The sequence below is a fragment of the Zingiber officinale genome, chromosome 1B (assembly GCF_018446385.1).
Source record: "Zingiber officinale cultivar Zhangliang chromosome 1B, Zo_v1.1, whole genome shotgun sequence".
NCBI lineage: Eukaryota > Viridiplantae > Streptophyta > Magnoliopsida > Zingiberales > Zingiberaceae > Zingiber > Zingiber officinale.
In genome coordinates, this window is record NC_055986.1 from 113,014,567 (window position 1) to 113,031,105 (window position 16,539).

At 34.0% G+C, this 16,539-nt stretch overlaps 1 protein-coding gene across 2 annotated transcripts; it reads left to right on the top strand.

Annotated features, from left to right (window-relative positions):
• The first annotated feature begins 5,745 nt into the window (after positions 1-5,745).
• LOC121972915 (cysteine-tryptophan domain-containing zinc finger protein 7-like) lies at positions 5,746-16,286 on the top strand. 2 transcript variants are annotated; one of them, XM_042524536.1, is made up of 14 exons: positions 5,746-6,223; positions 6,784-6,856; positions 6,942-7,066; positions 7,302-7,667; positions 7,748-9,102; positions 9,202-9,614; positions 9,689-11,616; positions 11,703-11,854; positions 12,076-12,236; positions 13,308-13,468; positions 13,617-14,375; positions 14,502-14,606; positions 14,678-14,784; positions 16,104-16,286. In XM_042524536.1, exons 1-11 carry the CDS (start codon positions 6,086-6,088, stop codon positions 13,806-13,808), a joined length of 5,064 nt encoding a protein of 1,687 aa, XP_042380470.1. In that variant the 5' UTR covers positions 5,746-6,085; the 3' UTR covers positions 13,809-14,375; positions 14,502-14,606; positions 14,678-14,784; positions 16,104-16,286. The 2 variants fall into 2 exon arrangements, with proteins under 2 accessions (XP_042380470.1, XP_042380466.1); XM_042524532.1 differs by having other exon boundaries at positions 14,502-14,599.
• Positions 16,287-16,539: the final 253 nt, after the last annotated feature.

Genomic DNA, 16,539 nt, shown 5'->3' on the forward strand with positions numbered 1-16,539 from the left:
ACTTTTCCCGTGCCAAGCTCCCTGCTTGGACTTTTCACCAGATGTCTGGTCAACCTTGACCCATCTGGATTTCACTTACCTGGCTTCACTCACTAGGACTTTCCCTCCCAACTGATCAACCTCGATCAGTAGTCATTCTGAGTTTAATTAATATCTGATACAAACTTAAATCAGTGTCAACATCAAAACAACAGCCAGGTCAGACTGTATCAACATTTTGAACAGTGGTAATAGAATCATGAGTAAAAAATTTCTTTGACCAAGATAATACCCCATTGAAAGCATATTCACATGCTCAAATTATTTAATTACTTACCCTGATATGCCTATTTTTCACTTATATTTTCTTTTCATTTATATTTGTTATCCATAAATCAACATCATTCAGTGCTTTCGAGCATCATTATAATAGCCTAAGTGATAGGTAACTAGTGTTTCCAAGCCAATAATAACGGCCAATGCACCAAATATATTTTCACTGCCTCTAGGCATCAAGGTGACTACTTTTGAACATCATTATAACAACCTAAGTATTAGATAACTAGTGCTTTTGAACCACTAATAATAACCAATTCACCAAATATATTTTCACTGCCTCTAGGCATTAAGGTTACTACTTCTGAATAACATTATAACGGCTTAAGTGTCATGTAACTAGTAATTTTAAGCCACTAATAACAGTCAATGCGTCAAATATATTTTCACTATCTCTAGACATCAAGGTTACTACTTCTGAATAACATTATAACAACTTAAATGCTAGGTAACTAGTGCTTCTGAGCTACTAATAATAGTCAATGAGCCAAATATATTTTCATTGCCTCTAGGTATTAATCTTACTATTTCTGAATAACATTCTATTTACATTTCAAAAGTTGCATCTTGGTTATTCTTATCTCATGGGTCTTTTTTGGTTATGCATCTTTACATTCTTATACATTTGCATGATATTTATTCCATAAAACTCCTGCAAAACATATCAGTCTATTTATATTCATCTTTAATTTATAAAAAGCATAACTTCGCTGGTTGAGTTTAGTTAGATAACACAGGGATCTCTAAGATTACGAAAGGATTCAGATTACTTATACTGTAAGCAAAGACATCTTCCATGCAACACCTTTCAGACTTCATTTGACTTTGTTCTTCAATTTGACTTAAAGGAAGGACATCTGATGGTAACTAAAATTTTCTTTTCTCTCATACACTTATCAGACTTCATTCGATTTGGCTCTTTAGTCTGACTTAAAGGAGGGGCATTCGATGATAACCGGATTTGCGTAGAAAGATGTAGTAGATCCTCCTGAGCAATATAGTTGAATTTCCTCCTTTGAAGGCTGAATGAATATGATTGGACAATATCCTCAGAGCCTACAGGGTAATGTTACTTAGAATTCATAGAAGGATTTTATGAGTGTGCCGAGCAATAACTCTGTATTCTATAGAGCAATCTCAAGGGTTCATTAGACAATATTCACAGAGCATGTAGGGCAATGTTACTTAGAATTTGTGGAAGGATCTTGTGGATGCGCCGAGCAATAATTCTGTGTTTCATAAAATAATCTTACAAGGGTCCATCGGGCAATATCCTCAAAGCCTACAGAGAAATAACTCTATGTTTTGTATATCCATCTCACAAAGGATTGTCAGACAATAACTCTGTGGTTCATAGAGCAATCTCATGAGATGCACCGAGCAATAACTTTACATTCCACGGAGTAATCTTATGAAAGATCGCCAAGCAACAGTGCTAATAAAGAGTACATAGGGCAATAATATGAAGGTCTGTAGAACAATATGTTCATACAAGTCCTTCATTATCAAACTCTTGATTGACAATATATGGCAATAATTGAATAGACATAAATACGAGGCATTTCCTTTAAGCCCTTCCTGTCTTATGTGGCAACTGATGATTGGGAGATAAGTGTTGGAGGTTAGAGGCGGTTCACTTGATTCTTTTTTTCATAATACATGACAATTAGTGAATGGTAGTTGTCAGAGACGGTCTCCTCAAAACTTCCCTTCACTCTATGTGGCAATCAGGAATTGGGTGTGCAGTAATGTACCATCAGAATTGCGTCCTCACTTACTTAGCGGAAAGAAGTGGAAAGGTATGAAGACAGGTGATGTGGAGATTCCTTTTCTGATAGCTATATAAACACCTCGGACGATAACCCCTAGGTACGATGATCTTCTTCTTCTAACTGGCATAGGTAACTATTTCTTCTTCAAGTCCTTCTTTTACTGCTTTCTCTCCTCTTTTTCGATAGATTATTAACTTGAGTGTCAGAGGAGTTGTACTGAAAGAATTGACCTGACTCTAACCTGTGTTACCATCTCAGATCCATTCGTCCATATGATAGAAGTAGGAGCTCGAGTGAGCAGAAAAAAAAAGTCATCAATTACGTTTATAATAAACTTTATTTATATGATATCATATGATTTAATAATTTTGAATTTATAAATGGTATGAATAGTAATACACAAAATTTAGTGTATTTAATTCTCGGTATACTAAATTTTTGATACAATATCAATATAATTTTTCTTATATTAAAATTTTCTATGCAACAATATCATATGCAAAATTCAATATATCATAACCAATTAGCCCTAAATGGGGAACAACCATGTAATCATATCATGCAATGAGTACCGTCCATAAGTATCACCTGCTCAAAATATATTGTTAATAAATTGATTGACACAAGGTCTCATAATCTACTTTACAGATACACCATTACTATTATATATTTTTTTTAATCTTTTTCTTTTATTTTTATTTTTCATTTGTTTTAAAAAATATTATTTTCAATATGATCCTTATTCAAAATCAATGATTTAATAGTACGACAATCCTAATTACCCGTGTTACCATCTCAGATCCTAGTTTTAGGATCTGACAATTAGACGGTTTGAAACTATCAATTTAATAATTTTTCAGGATCAACTCTTAACCTTAGTCATTGAAGATAATTATAATTCATAGTTTAGAATTGTCAGTTCATTTCGTTATAATTAAAATATTATTATTTTTTTTAAAATTAAAAATTTATAAATTAACCAACTCTTTTAATTAACTAAGAATTTATAAATTATTATTATTTATTGTCAAACCCTTCATTTTATATAACATTTTTATATAAAAAATTATTAATTAGGTATTAAATAATTAACTAACAAATACAGATGTCAATATTATAGTTTAGGTGGTTAAGACATTTGTCTTCCTGCAAGATACCCTAGGTTCAAAATTTGGTAATACCCTTATTTTTAACTCATTTTCATCAATAACAAAAGGTATTATCTAAAAAAACAGTTAAACATGACTAAAGTCAGGTCAGTTATGATTAAGTTCATTAATCTGGTTAACTAATAATCATTCTATTAATCATGTCAATGGGTATGGACTCGGTCCGAGTAGATCTACAATTTTGGCCCGACTCAAAAAAAAAAAAAAATAAATAAATAAATAAATATATATATATGTTTGACCAAGCTGTTGCTCTTACTCCTTGAAAATGGAAATGTAAGAATACCGAACTTTTATATAAGATCTAGTATTTCTACACTATATACACGGTATTAATATTGAAATTTTAATATAAATGATATAAAATTTATAATATATCGAGAATTCAGTATTAAAAAATTTTAATATATAATATCGGTATAAATTTATTTATATCAAACTTAATTTTATTATATAATATCGGTATAAATTTATTTATATCAAACTTTTTGAAACAGTTGGCGTGGTATATCACTCCTAAGTTGGTTCAACTTTAAAGAACAAGTATTTAATTTTTATATTTTAAAAATAAGTTGAGACATTTTAAAAAGATTATTTATTTATTTATTTATTTAAAAAAATTGTTTGATGTTATTATTAAGATAATTATATGTTTTATTAAAAAAATATATTATTTAATAAATAATAGATGATTTAGTAAAAATCATTCTATTATATCGATTAAAAATAATATTATAAGTTAAAAGTTGTAATTATGTTAAGCAAATCAAAACTCTGTGCAATCTTCCTAGATCTTCCACTATCATCATGTAAATGAAGACAAATCTTTTGCTTAGTTAAAATGTTGCTCTCATATTCTATTCATTGAGCTTTGCCCTATTTAATTATAGTTTCTAAAATTTTGCCTTATAATTTATATTTATATTTATATTATTATTATTATGAAAAAAAAATTGTACTTTGCCTTAGAATTTATTTAACTTTTCACTTCATGTTTACTTATTTGAAAACATCCCCTTTTTTTTTTGCATAATAATAATATTAAATTTTGCCTTTTTTTTTTTTTGACAACTTTCAATTATTTCACTTTATAAATATAATATAAAATTAATAATATAATATTTATGAACTTAATTATCAACCTTGTTTATAAATAACATTTTCATTTGTGACCTTCAATTAATCATATTTACAACAGAGGTAAAACAGAGTATATTTAATAACTAAACAAGGGAAATTGATAATTTTAAGAGAAAAAAATTAGCAGAGCCCTCCAAATTATATAACTCATTAAAAGGACTCCTTAAAAAAAAAAAAAAAAAAAAAATCAAAAGAATCCAATTTGATAATTTTATTAAATATATATATTTTTTTCAGTATTGATGTAACAACTACGACTAACTACATTACGCTACTCAATAGATATAACAATATGTAATATTTAATATAATACTCTTATAGTTGATAAAAAAAATTTTTGATATAATAATCAATTATACATAGTAATTTTGATTAAAATGAAATAAATAATTTTTTATATTATAGCAACTACCGAGTATCTTTTATAACAACTATCAATAACTACTACACAGTTATATTTAAATCTGAAACTTAAAATCTTGAATTTTATATTAAATTATGTCAAAATATTTTTACAATCAAAATTATTTAAATTTTATTAAAATTATTATAAAATAGTTGTAGCAACTATTTATTAATTTCTACACATTGTAATCTTGTATAAATTGTAACGGCTAATCATATAGTTACTAAAGTAAAGATTAACATAGTAAATATTATATATTGTAGTAGTTATCAAGTAGCTTCTACCATAATATTGAATAAGAGATATTTTAAAAATAAGACATTTGATAGGGTGTTTGTTTTTTTAAGATAAAAGATATATTTTTTTGATGATTTATATAATTTGGTATGCTCTTTTAATTTTTTAATTTTTTTTAGTTCGTACTAGTATCTAATTTATACTGATTAATCTTATGATGACTAGTCTAGCTCATTGTTCTTAGGTTAATGACTCATCAAAGAAAATTCATCTAATAATTTTTCTAAAATTTGGATTATATCCTTATATGTCTTAGAAATTCAAAAGGCGCCAACCATCGCATCATTATTTTTTTAAATTAATATTAAATATCTAATTCTTCGAACCAACTAAATCTATAATGATAAATCAATAAATGCTCACGAATACTCATCCAACATTTTTAGACTCTTTTTTCACAGATAAAAAAAAATTATCCTAAGATATATCATAATTAATCTTAATCTTAAATCTCTTCAGTATCTAGAGTCTCTAATTATTAGACCATTTGCTAGTGCCGTGTAGGTTTTATATCATTTGTAAACATGCGAAAAGCGGAGTGGAATTTTTTGTAAACTTTGGGAGGGAAAGTGAGATTTTAGCAATAAAAGCATCGCGAAACATTTGGGAAAAAAAGGGTAATAATAATAGTTGATTAATTATTTTTTATTATCTATTCCTTCCCCGTCTTCCTCTCGCTTTCTCTCTCTCTCTCTAAGAACACCAAACAAAGCGAACGAGATCGAAAGGAACGAACGCGAGCGCGCTCGTGGCGATCGCCGCCCCCGATCTCGTTTGGCGGAGTCGCGATCTCGATCTCGGGGATCGTCTTCGAGTCCGTGTGTTGTTCCGGCGCCGATCGCCGCGGTAGTCGGAAGCCGCCCTCCGCCGGTGAGGGATTCTAGGGTTTGGGACGCTGGAGGAAGGGGATTCGGGAGATTTCGTTTTCTGGATTTTTCTAGCTAGGTGAGGGAGAGGTGCGGAAGGGTGGGGGGTTTCGTAATTGGATGCTGTCGGCGGCGAGGAGGGTGGATGCCAGAAGGGGGCTAGGAGGCATGGAGGAGGAAAACGAGCTCGAGGAAGGCGAGGCGTACTCCGGTCAGGAGGACGGCCGATTCATCGACCCTGATGCTCTCTCCTACATCGTAAGTCCTCCCAATTGATTTCCCTCTTGTTTGTTTGTGTTATTTCCTTTGTCGGGTAACTCTCGGAGATTCTGTGCATATTCATGGCATGCTGGAACTCTAAGAAAACTGGTTATCTGATGCAGTAACTTTTTGTTTGGTCATACATTTGCATTACTGGTGGCTGGGGTGTATTAATGAGTTTATGATCTTAAACTTCACGTTTTGGAACAAGTAGGTATATTTCTAAAGATAAACTTTTTTGTTCGGGTTAAAAAAAAAAAGGATCATTTGATAGTCCAAAATCACAAAGGTCCCTTCTCATGTCTCCAATTGTCCTTGTTGACTGAAGCTTCATTTTCTAGCATTATGGATCAGAGAAGGTCATAAAAGTTTTTCCTTGAAATTCATGACAATTGTAGCTGCCTATGGTGCAATTTGGATAACGCCTAATCAATTAATTGTAGGAAAATGTCTTGCAAGTTGTTAAACGGATTCTAGGCCATATGGACACTTTTTTTTCCCTGAAACTTTGGTGATTGTATTATCACCAGTTGTGTGATATTGTTTTTTTTTTTCAGGACGAGAAAATACAGGATGTCTTGGGACATTTTCAGAAAGATTTTGAAGCTGGGGTCTCTGCAGAAAATTTGGGTAAAGCAGAATATTTATCCCAGGAACTTGCTAAACATCAATTTGTATTGATTTCTTGGCTAACGAGGACTCGTCCAATTTACAGGCGCAAAGTTTGGAGGATATGGTTCATTCTTACCTACTTATCAACGTTCTCCTTCCATTTTATGTCATCCTAGAAGTCCACATAAAGTGGGAAATCAAGATGTCACAAAATCTCCCTCAGTTGAGGTGCGCAATTGGTTTTAGGTTTTCTGATAAATCCCATTAGAATGTGTTTCATGTAATGTTCTGCAACAAAACTCTGGCTATTCAGCATCATTTTTTTTCTCATTAGTTATTCAAAAATACATGTCTTTTGCTGGTTCAAATATAAGACATTTATTCACAGAACTATTGCCAAATGCTAGATGATGTTTGTTAGTTTGTAATCAAGATTATGAGTTTGCCATCTCATACTTTTTAGGTTACAAACCAGAACACTTCAATTATGTTGAATTCATCTTTTCCCAAAAGTAATGCTACAGCAGTACCATTAGTGGACAATTCATGCAAACGGGATATCTCTGCAAATAAACCAAACATTCAGGGCCCTAGTTCTATGCGGACACCATTTAGTAAGACAGCTGATGGCACTGACCACAAAACACTGAAGCTTCGCATTAAAGTGGGTCCTGACAACAACTTGGCTCGAAATAATGCTGCTATTTACAGTGGTCTAGGCCTATATAATTCTCCATCATCATCTTCTGAGGAAAGCCCTGATGGAAGTAATGGAATTTTTCCTGAACCACATGATACATCTGATGAATCTCCTAGGACCATTCTCCAGGTAAATTTGCTTTTATCTATCGTCATCTTAGGCAGGATGTTTTTGTTTATTAAATAATTCTAATTAATCCCTTTGAGCAGCTTATGACATCTTTTCCTATTCCTGGTGTCAATTTGCTTTCACCACTCCATGATTATTTATTTCACTCGATTGAAAAAGATCTCCCTTTGAACAAACCATACAAACAAGGGAAATTGTCCAAGGAAAGGTCTGAAACTACTTCTGGCTTTATTGACTTTTCTATACATTCAAGAGAATCAAATGGTCAGCCTGAGAAGCCAACTAAGTTGAGTCTGCAGAATGGGAGGTCAAAGGGAGCAAAGTACCCGGAAGACAAAAGTGCTGTAATCTTGAATAGGGAAGTTGACATAGAAGCTCGACCAGCGCAAGAGCTTGCCTCTGATTCTTTTGGTAGGGTTTCTTCCAATTCAAAAAATACTAAAAAAGCAGAAGGGCAAATAGGTGAAGACATTACACTTACTGAAACTAAAACATTGGATCACCCATTGGATATCAGAAAGGATTTATCAAGGGACAAGCCCATCACAGGTCCTACAAAAGATAGACAGTTTGAGTTGGTCGATAGCACATTAGATAACGGGGCTGGCTACTCGGCGAACAGAATCAATCAGTCAAAAGGAAAATTGAGTGAAAAAACAAGCATGATAGAGAGGGCATTAGAGGATCGAAATGCAAATTCTCAAAAGAATGGGAAATCTGATCTCCAGAGAGAAGTGAGGCTCAAGACTGATAAAGATTCTGAGATTCCCAATGCTGACATAAGTGGAGAGAAGAGGAGGAATGAGCAAGTAGCTGAAGCTGCTGATCAGACTATGCAAAGTTCTTCTCCATTCAAAGACATGGTGCTGCAAAGGAGGGACCAATTATCTGACAAGAAAAGTAAAGTAATCACAAGTCAATCTGATTCTGGAGAGGCTGTGAAAGCCAGTGTCTGTGGAAGCTTAGCCACAGAACTAAATGAAAAGAGGAAAAATTTGGAGAAGAAGTCCAAGGGTAAAAAATCACTTAAATATCCTAGTGGGTCTTGCACTAACGAATCCTATGGAAATAGCAACTGGGTTGCCAAAGCTGAAGAGACTGGAGTTGGTTCATTGAATAATTTAAAGGTCAAGAATAAGGCCATGAAGCACAAGGATGAAGAGTCCATTTTGCCTTCTCAGCCAGTTAGGGAAAGGTCTGGTGGCAAAAAGATGGGGAGCACTCTAGCTTTAGGTACATCTGTGGGTAAACCGGTACCTGTACCTTTGACTTGCAATGACCCTGCTGCAGATGCAACCATTGCGCCTCAAGCCTCCATTGTTATTGAAGAGAATTGGGTACAATGTGACATTTGTCAAAAATGGCGGCTCTTACCATACGGTACCAATACTGGCCATTTGCCTAAAAAATGGAAATGTAATTTGCTGAATTGGTTGTAAGTGCCTCTTCACCAACACAGTGAATTGTTTCTTTGCTTATGCTTATTTGTGTATTACCTGTCGTTTGTGGTTTAATAATTTATATTCTTGTGTAGGCGGGGGATGAATAGTTGTCATTTCAGTGAGGATGACACAACAAATGCTCTACATGCATTGTATATTGCCCCAATTTCGGAGAATGTTGCTAGCTTAGATGGTTTTGGACATTCTATTGCTAGCACATCTTTGGCTAGTGGAGTTCATCTTGGAGTGCCTACTATAAAGAAGAAAAGTTCTCAAAAAGATGCTTCAGCACTAAATCAATCAATCTCTACAGAGTTTCCAATTGCTTTAAAAAAGGAGGACCAGATCTCTGTTAATGATACTAATCAATATCTTCCTGCTGAGATTAACTTGTTAAATAAAGGCACAGTTGGTACTCTAGGCAAATCGGCTGATTTCAGAACAGAAAAGCCTAAACCAAAGCAAAAAGACAAGCATAAAAATCATGGATTCTATCCAAGTGGAGGTATTGTTTTTTGCTTGTCAATCTTTTGACTATATGAATAAAATAATTTTTAGTTGTATCTTTGTCCTTTTCAGGTAATCAAAGTGAAAAAAATGAGAAACATTCAAAATCAAAAGGCAAGAGAATGATTGATCAAGATGGTCTTAGAGCACCAAAGAAGCACAAGAAAGAAAGCTTGCAGAGCTTAGAATATGATATAAAAGGTGATCCATCACCATCATCTAACAAAGTAAGGAATGATGTTCAGTTTTTCAATAATGGACAGATCAAGGATCATCTCAATACCTCAGATGTGGAGATGTCCCTTTCTACAAAGAAAAAATTTATGCGCCATGAGAGTCAGCACAACCAGAAACGGTTTATGGCGAGCCAAAATGAGGATAACAGGGTTAATATCAAAGAAATTTTTAGTGAATCGGAGAGTGTTCAGGATAAAAAGGCTGACTTGTTAACGTCTGAAGGAAAGATATCCAAGACTAATAACCTTAATAACAGGATGGATAAAAAGCAAACAATATCTAGAACAGTTTTGGTTGCCAATGGAGATTACTTACCCGATGAAATGGATGTGGAAGCAACCAATTTAGTCGAAAAAGAGTGCCCCTCACGTCGGAGCCAGGAGAATGCAGCATTTTCAAGAGATTTGGACTTTGGTTCCTTGAGGAGGGATTCTACGAAGACGGGGGGTACTAACTCTGTGCAACCTAGTTTAGCAGCTAATTCTAGTTCTTCAAATGTTTCTGGTTCCCAGAAAAGTAGATCCAATCTTCCAGAGACAAAGGGTTCTCCTGTTGAGTCAGTTTCTTCATCACCTTTGAGGATACCAACTATGGAAAAACAATCGCGCAAAAAGGTTTCTGATAAAAAATATGATACTAACACTGATTACTCTGTATTGAGAAGCCCAAAAAGATGTTTAGATGTTGAAGTCGATGGAAGAAACAGACCTTCAGCAAAGCGCAGGAAGGATATGGTCTCTTCTTTTCAGAAACAATCTATTGAAGGTCATAAAACAGCAAATTCTGCTATTCTGGATTCTTTGGGAGGGGCTGTCGATTACTTGGAGAAGGGAAGAACCCGATCAACTGTTGGCAAATTTGAAGAAAAACTACTTGTGAAACAGAGTGCCCATGATAAACTTTTGCCTATTGAGAATGGAGATAATCCATACAAGGACGATTATCAGGACATAAAGAAAGTAAGTAGGCAACACCAAGTAGTTGACCCCACTCACCGTACGTCTAGCAAGAGCTCTTCAGGGTTTAAAGAGAAACATCGAGATTCTAAGTCCGATTCAGACAAAAGTAGGCTTAAGGCTCCTTGTTCTCATTCTGATAACAAAGATTTGAACTCTGCAAATAATGCCAGGAGCTACGGACTTGAGGTTGCTACTGATTCCTATAGGAATGAAAAAGATGACATCCATGGCAAGTATGCGAAGGATTGCTTGCTGAAGAAGGGCCACAGTTCAAGATGGATGACAAGGAAAGAAGATAATAGCTTGGCTGCTTTGCAAGATAATATGGACGTGAATGGTCCGTCTATGCTTTCCAGTCAACAAAGAAATTTAGATTCAAAAAATTCAGTTACTGGGGCTAGAAGTTTGAAACCAGAATTTCAAGTGACACATTTAGAACATGAGAAAACAATGAACCAAAATGGTTCACATAAGACTCATATCCCGGATCTTCTGTCTGGACAAGCGAAATCAGAGTTCAAACTAGCTTCTGGAGATAAACAAGAGACTCAAGCTCCTGATATTGTTTCTTCACCACTGAAGCAGCAAAGGTCCGATGGTGAGATGGTTGATGCAGTAACTACTGATGCTTTGAAAGTAGGAAAACAACATAAGCATCCAGATAGTCATACTGGAGTACACCATAGTAATATGAGGCGTGCCCTTCCTAGTGGTCCTGACACATCCAGTCCAACAAAAAAGGAAAACTATACTCTCCTCGTTAAAGAGGCAAGAGATCTTAAACACACAGCCAATCGCCTAAAGGTAAATTTACTCTCACATATCACTCTGACCATTATTCCAATGTGATTATAAAATTTGCTTTCTCCTTACAAATGATTCTCTTGCAGACTGAAGGACAAGTGCTTGAAAGCACTAGCCTATTCTTTCAGGCTGCCTTGAAATTTCTCCATATTGCCTCTCTTATAGAACCTGCCACTTTTGATAGTGCCAAGCTAGCAGAAGCAGCACAAATGTACTTTGAAACAGCAAAACTTTGCGAGTAAGTTAAAAATTATATGAATATTAAGTTGTTCCTAATTCTAAATGCATAGTTTTATGTTGGTATCCTCTAAAGCCTCACGGTATACACCAAGTCCTAATTTACCATCAAATGGATGGATAAAATCGAGTAGCCTATCCCAAATTGTCGTGAACAGCTATGCAATAATGCTGCATTATTTTTATATCTAAGTAATATGGAATATGTCATTATCTTGACAGATTTGTAGCCCGTGAATGTGAGAAAATCAAGGACATGGCTTCAGCTGCTCTAGCATACAAGTGCATCGAAGTGGCATTTCTCAAGGCTGCATACTGTAAAAATCCGAATGCAAGCAGAGATCGACATGATTTGCAAGCTGCTTTTCAGTTTCTTCCTCCAGGTTTGTAAAGTGTGGCATTTCTATTAGTTGTGCATTCAATGTTCCAATTATCTCCCTTCTAAATAATTTAGAGATCATATTTGCCTATTTTCTCACAGTTCACTAAAGCCATGCTAGGGTAGTTACTCTGATAAGTTTAGTTGTATTTGGTCTACTATCAGCGAGTCTACACCCCCTTCAACTTTAATAAAAGTAGTATGCCCAAGGCGTACTTTCAGAAACAGAATCCTGATGAGATAACTATGCTCTCACCTATCGCTGCAAGCAATTTCATATTCTGGTTTTATTATTCAGTGAATGATAGAATGAGGTGGCACATACATGTTGAAGTGACCTTGTGATGACATACAGTTTAATATTCAGGAAAAAATTTATTTGAGGAAAAAATATTTTAGTTCAGCTGATGTTGCCTTCTGACTTGAAAGATCCCCTTGGTTTGCTCCAAAAAGTTGGAACTTTATTTAGTTTTTATCTATACACAATACTAGTACAATTGTATTTAAATGCCTTTAGATTTAGTTTTACTGGTTAACATTTATTTCTTTTTCCCTGTTTATATTTTGTGTCTGTTCAAATACTTAGTTACCATCACCAACAGTTGCTTGGTCTAGTAGTAAGTAAGCTAGATCCATAAGCTTTCCGGCAAAGGTTGAAGGCTTGAATCTATATAACAGCACTGTTGAGTAAGATTTAACCTTGTTGTTCTGTGTAAACAGGGAATAGTTTCACATCTAATGTGGCTTAGGGATACCTGGTTGCTGTGACCAAAAAACTACTGAGTTTCCAACTCCATAGAGTTTACTTTGTTGATTGGATTCTGATCGTGAAATGTTGAATAGGATGTTTTGCAATAGCTAATTAGCTGTCATGATTCCCTTCACCTAATCATGACTTAATATTTAAATATGTAATTTTTTATTAAAGTAAGATTTTTTGGTAATTAGTGGTGGAAGTTGTATGATTACCTTTCAAAAGATTAGATTTTCATCTGCCAATTTATTCTTACTTTTCTCATGTTAATTAAACACAAGATGCATTGATTTTATATTTTTGTTTTGCTTTGTATTTTAGGTGAATCACCATCTTCTTCTGCGTCTGATGTTGATAATTTAAACAATCAGGCGTTATTGGGAAAGAATGCTTCAGTGAAGGGTGTAAGTTCTCCGCAGGTCGCTGGCAACCATATTTTAGCTGCACGGCATCACCTTCAAGTTATGCGGTTGCTTCATTATGTAAGTATACCTGAGAATTTCTTATTCTGTTTCTATGAAAAAATAATGACTGACTGATGGCCTGGTATAAGTGTTTCATAGAAAGAATCTTGATTTTTAAATTTCCTTTATGTTTGTATTTGTATGTTTACAATGCACTTCATTGCAGACAAACGACCTAAACTGTGCATTCGAGGCAACACGGAAATCACAAATTTCGATTGCAGCTGCTAGTGCCAATCTTGACAAGGACAGGCCAGATACCCTGTCTTCAGTGAGAAAGGCTCTCGATTTCAACTTTCATGATGTGGAAGGGTTGCTTCGTCTTGTAAGACTTTCGCTGGAGTCTATTGGACATTAAATAAAGCATGCAATAGGAGAGCTCTTCTGTGAATAGACTTGTAGAAAACTTTCTACTACTGCAGTCTCTTCTTTGGTGGATATCCTAGGGTGAAAAATAATTTTCTGCTGCAAGTCAAATAATGTTTGTCTTCTTGAAGGGAGTGGACACTGGACACTTTCGGGTTCATTCAGCCAGAAATGTGTAAAGAGAAACTGGCTTGCAAATTTTTGTATGGTGGATCTTGCAGGCTTTGTTGTCTTACATACTGCCAAAGGGATTAGACAGCCACCAAAATGCATGAGAAATGTGTGTGGGTTGTATTGTCGCCAGTCTGCCGCTAAACAAACTGGAATTTGCATGAGCTGATGGTGCTGTGCGCCCAGATATTGATATTCACGCACTATGGCAAGGTCCAATGCTCACGTATGTCGTTGTTAGGATCTCCTTAAGAGACATCTGGGAGCATGCCTGAAACTGGGACACATGCATGAAATGCTCTATAAAAGCGCACAGTCACCAAGTGCTGGCGGCCAGCAACCTCTTTCAAATGCTTGAAGCTCCATAGTATCTGATACAACCAACACGGTATATCCATGCTCTTGCATTTATATGAATGCAATTATTGGTTTGAACTAATACTTGGAGTTATTTTTCTCAGTTTCTGCCATATTGCTCCATATTTGATATTTTTGTTTGCTCTTTTCCCCCCAGGTTTTCTAGTTTATCATCAATGAGGTAGACTACATTCCTTGTCTAAAGGAACTAATCAAGTTTGTGTTCTTCTAACAGAATCTTCTGCATACCATTCTGTAAGAGGTTAATGCATCTGGGATTTTTTGTTTTAGTTTCAATCGTTTTCGCTAATATTGTCTTTGGCTTCTTTGCAGGGTGTATCTATCCATATCAGTGTAAAATATACTAAGAATAGCAACAGCTGGGGGTGGTTGTGGTAGGTTCATGTGCATGTCAGTCTTCCGGCCAAGCTGTGAAAGTGGTAAAACTCTTGAACTACTATTAGGAAGATTCCAATCTTAGCAAGAAAGGAAAAAATACAAATAAAAAATAAAATAAAACTATGAACCTTTTTTTTTTCACAATCATGAAATAGGTTTTCTGGATTTTGATTGTTATGAAAGGGAAGTCTCATTAATCAATTGTCTAAAGGTCGAGAGTTTGAATAAGTTGTAACGTTATTGCTATCGCTCCGAACTATAATTGTCTCACATTGATATGGCGTAGGAACTTTTTGTGGTTAAAAATTAAAAGGAAATCTCATCAACTTAAATATATCTAGTATATGTTTCTTTATCAAGATATAGACTTACTACAAGACTATATTCACATCTTGTTCCAATACTTGTACAAGGATATATTGTAATTTATTTTGAAATTTTAAAACTAATAAAAGTGAAGGGTTTTATTTGAAACTATCTACTTACCACCTCCATCGTGAACAATCAATAACAGGGAAAGGGAAAGGGAAAGGGAATATTCATATACATTTTCACTAATAAGTAGGGTAGTGCATATTCACATGCATTTTCGTTGAAATTAGGACCAGTATATCAAAAGGGCAAAGGTAGATAGTTTCTATTAGCAATTCATGGCATGTCATGTTAGGGCTGTAAATGAACTTAAATTTTATGGTGTTAAAGTTTATTTGATAAATTAATTAAGCCAAGCCAAATCTAAAATGAATTAAGTTGTTGAAATTCAAGTTCTCAATTTAAGTTTATTTGATTATTTAAAATTTTTATATTTTAAACTTGTTTGGTTGATTATTGAGCTTGATAATATAAATTTATTTGTTATTTTTTTTTTATTTAGCATATTTATAAGAGTGTTTATGAACGTTGTTCGCGAATATTGTTCAGGAACATTAACGAGTTAAAGATATGTGTTTAAATTTGTTCATTTAATTTAATGAGTTGTTCAAGTTTATTTATTTAATTGATGTTGTATCTATTTAACAAACATAAATAATTTCTTATTTAGTCAAACATCAAATTTGTTCCAGAATATTTAAAGCCCCTGCCATGCTAATGTTATCATAAATGAGTTGTCCTTCCACATAATAAAAAAAAGAGAGAAAATAAAAATTCAAAAAAATATGTTTATAAGGCTTTTAATTAATTAATTAATTAAACATTGTAAAGAATTAAATATAGAACAAAAATCATTAATATTTATTAAAGTGAATTATCTTTGTTTCGGGTTGAGTCGGATCTTGCCGTGTTATCTCTATCATTGCTAATTTAGTTTAACCTGAAATAGAGAGTTTTGAATAAATATTTTTGTTACAATAATGTGCAGATGACTGCTTGGGGTTTAAAGCTCGGAGCCTCTGCCCCATGCCTTGCCTGCTTAACGTCGCTGAGTAATTCTTTCATTTTTTTTAAATAAATATTGTAAAGCCTATTTGTCGACATGAATATTCATATCACTACCGTTTGTTATTGATTTTATTTTTTTACTGAATAAACTTTGTTTTGAAAACCTTCAGGATGATTTTTTTTTTTTTTTTCGTCTGTGAATAAAATAGAGCAAATTGATGAAAAATCAAAGAAGGTAAAAGCCACAAACTGTACTTAATCCTCTATTAATAATCTGTCGCTATCTACTAATCTGTCATTAATAATCAAATACGATTAATATGACAGATCGCTATGCCATCGCCAAATCCCCACCACAGCACGTCGGCTTGACCAAATTAAACGTGGTGGTTTGACAAGAGTGCAACCAGCTCGGA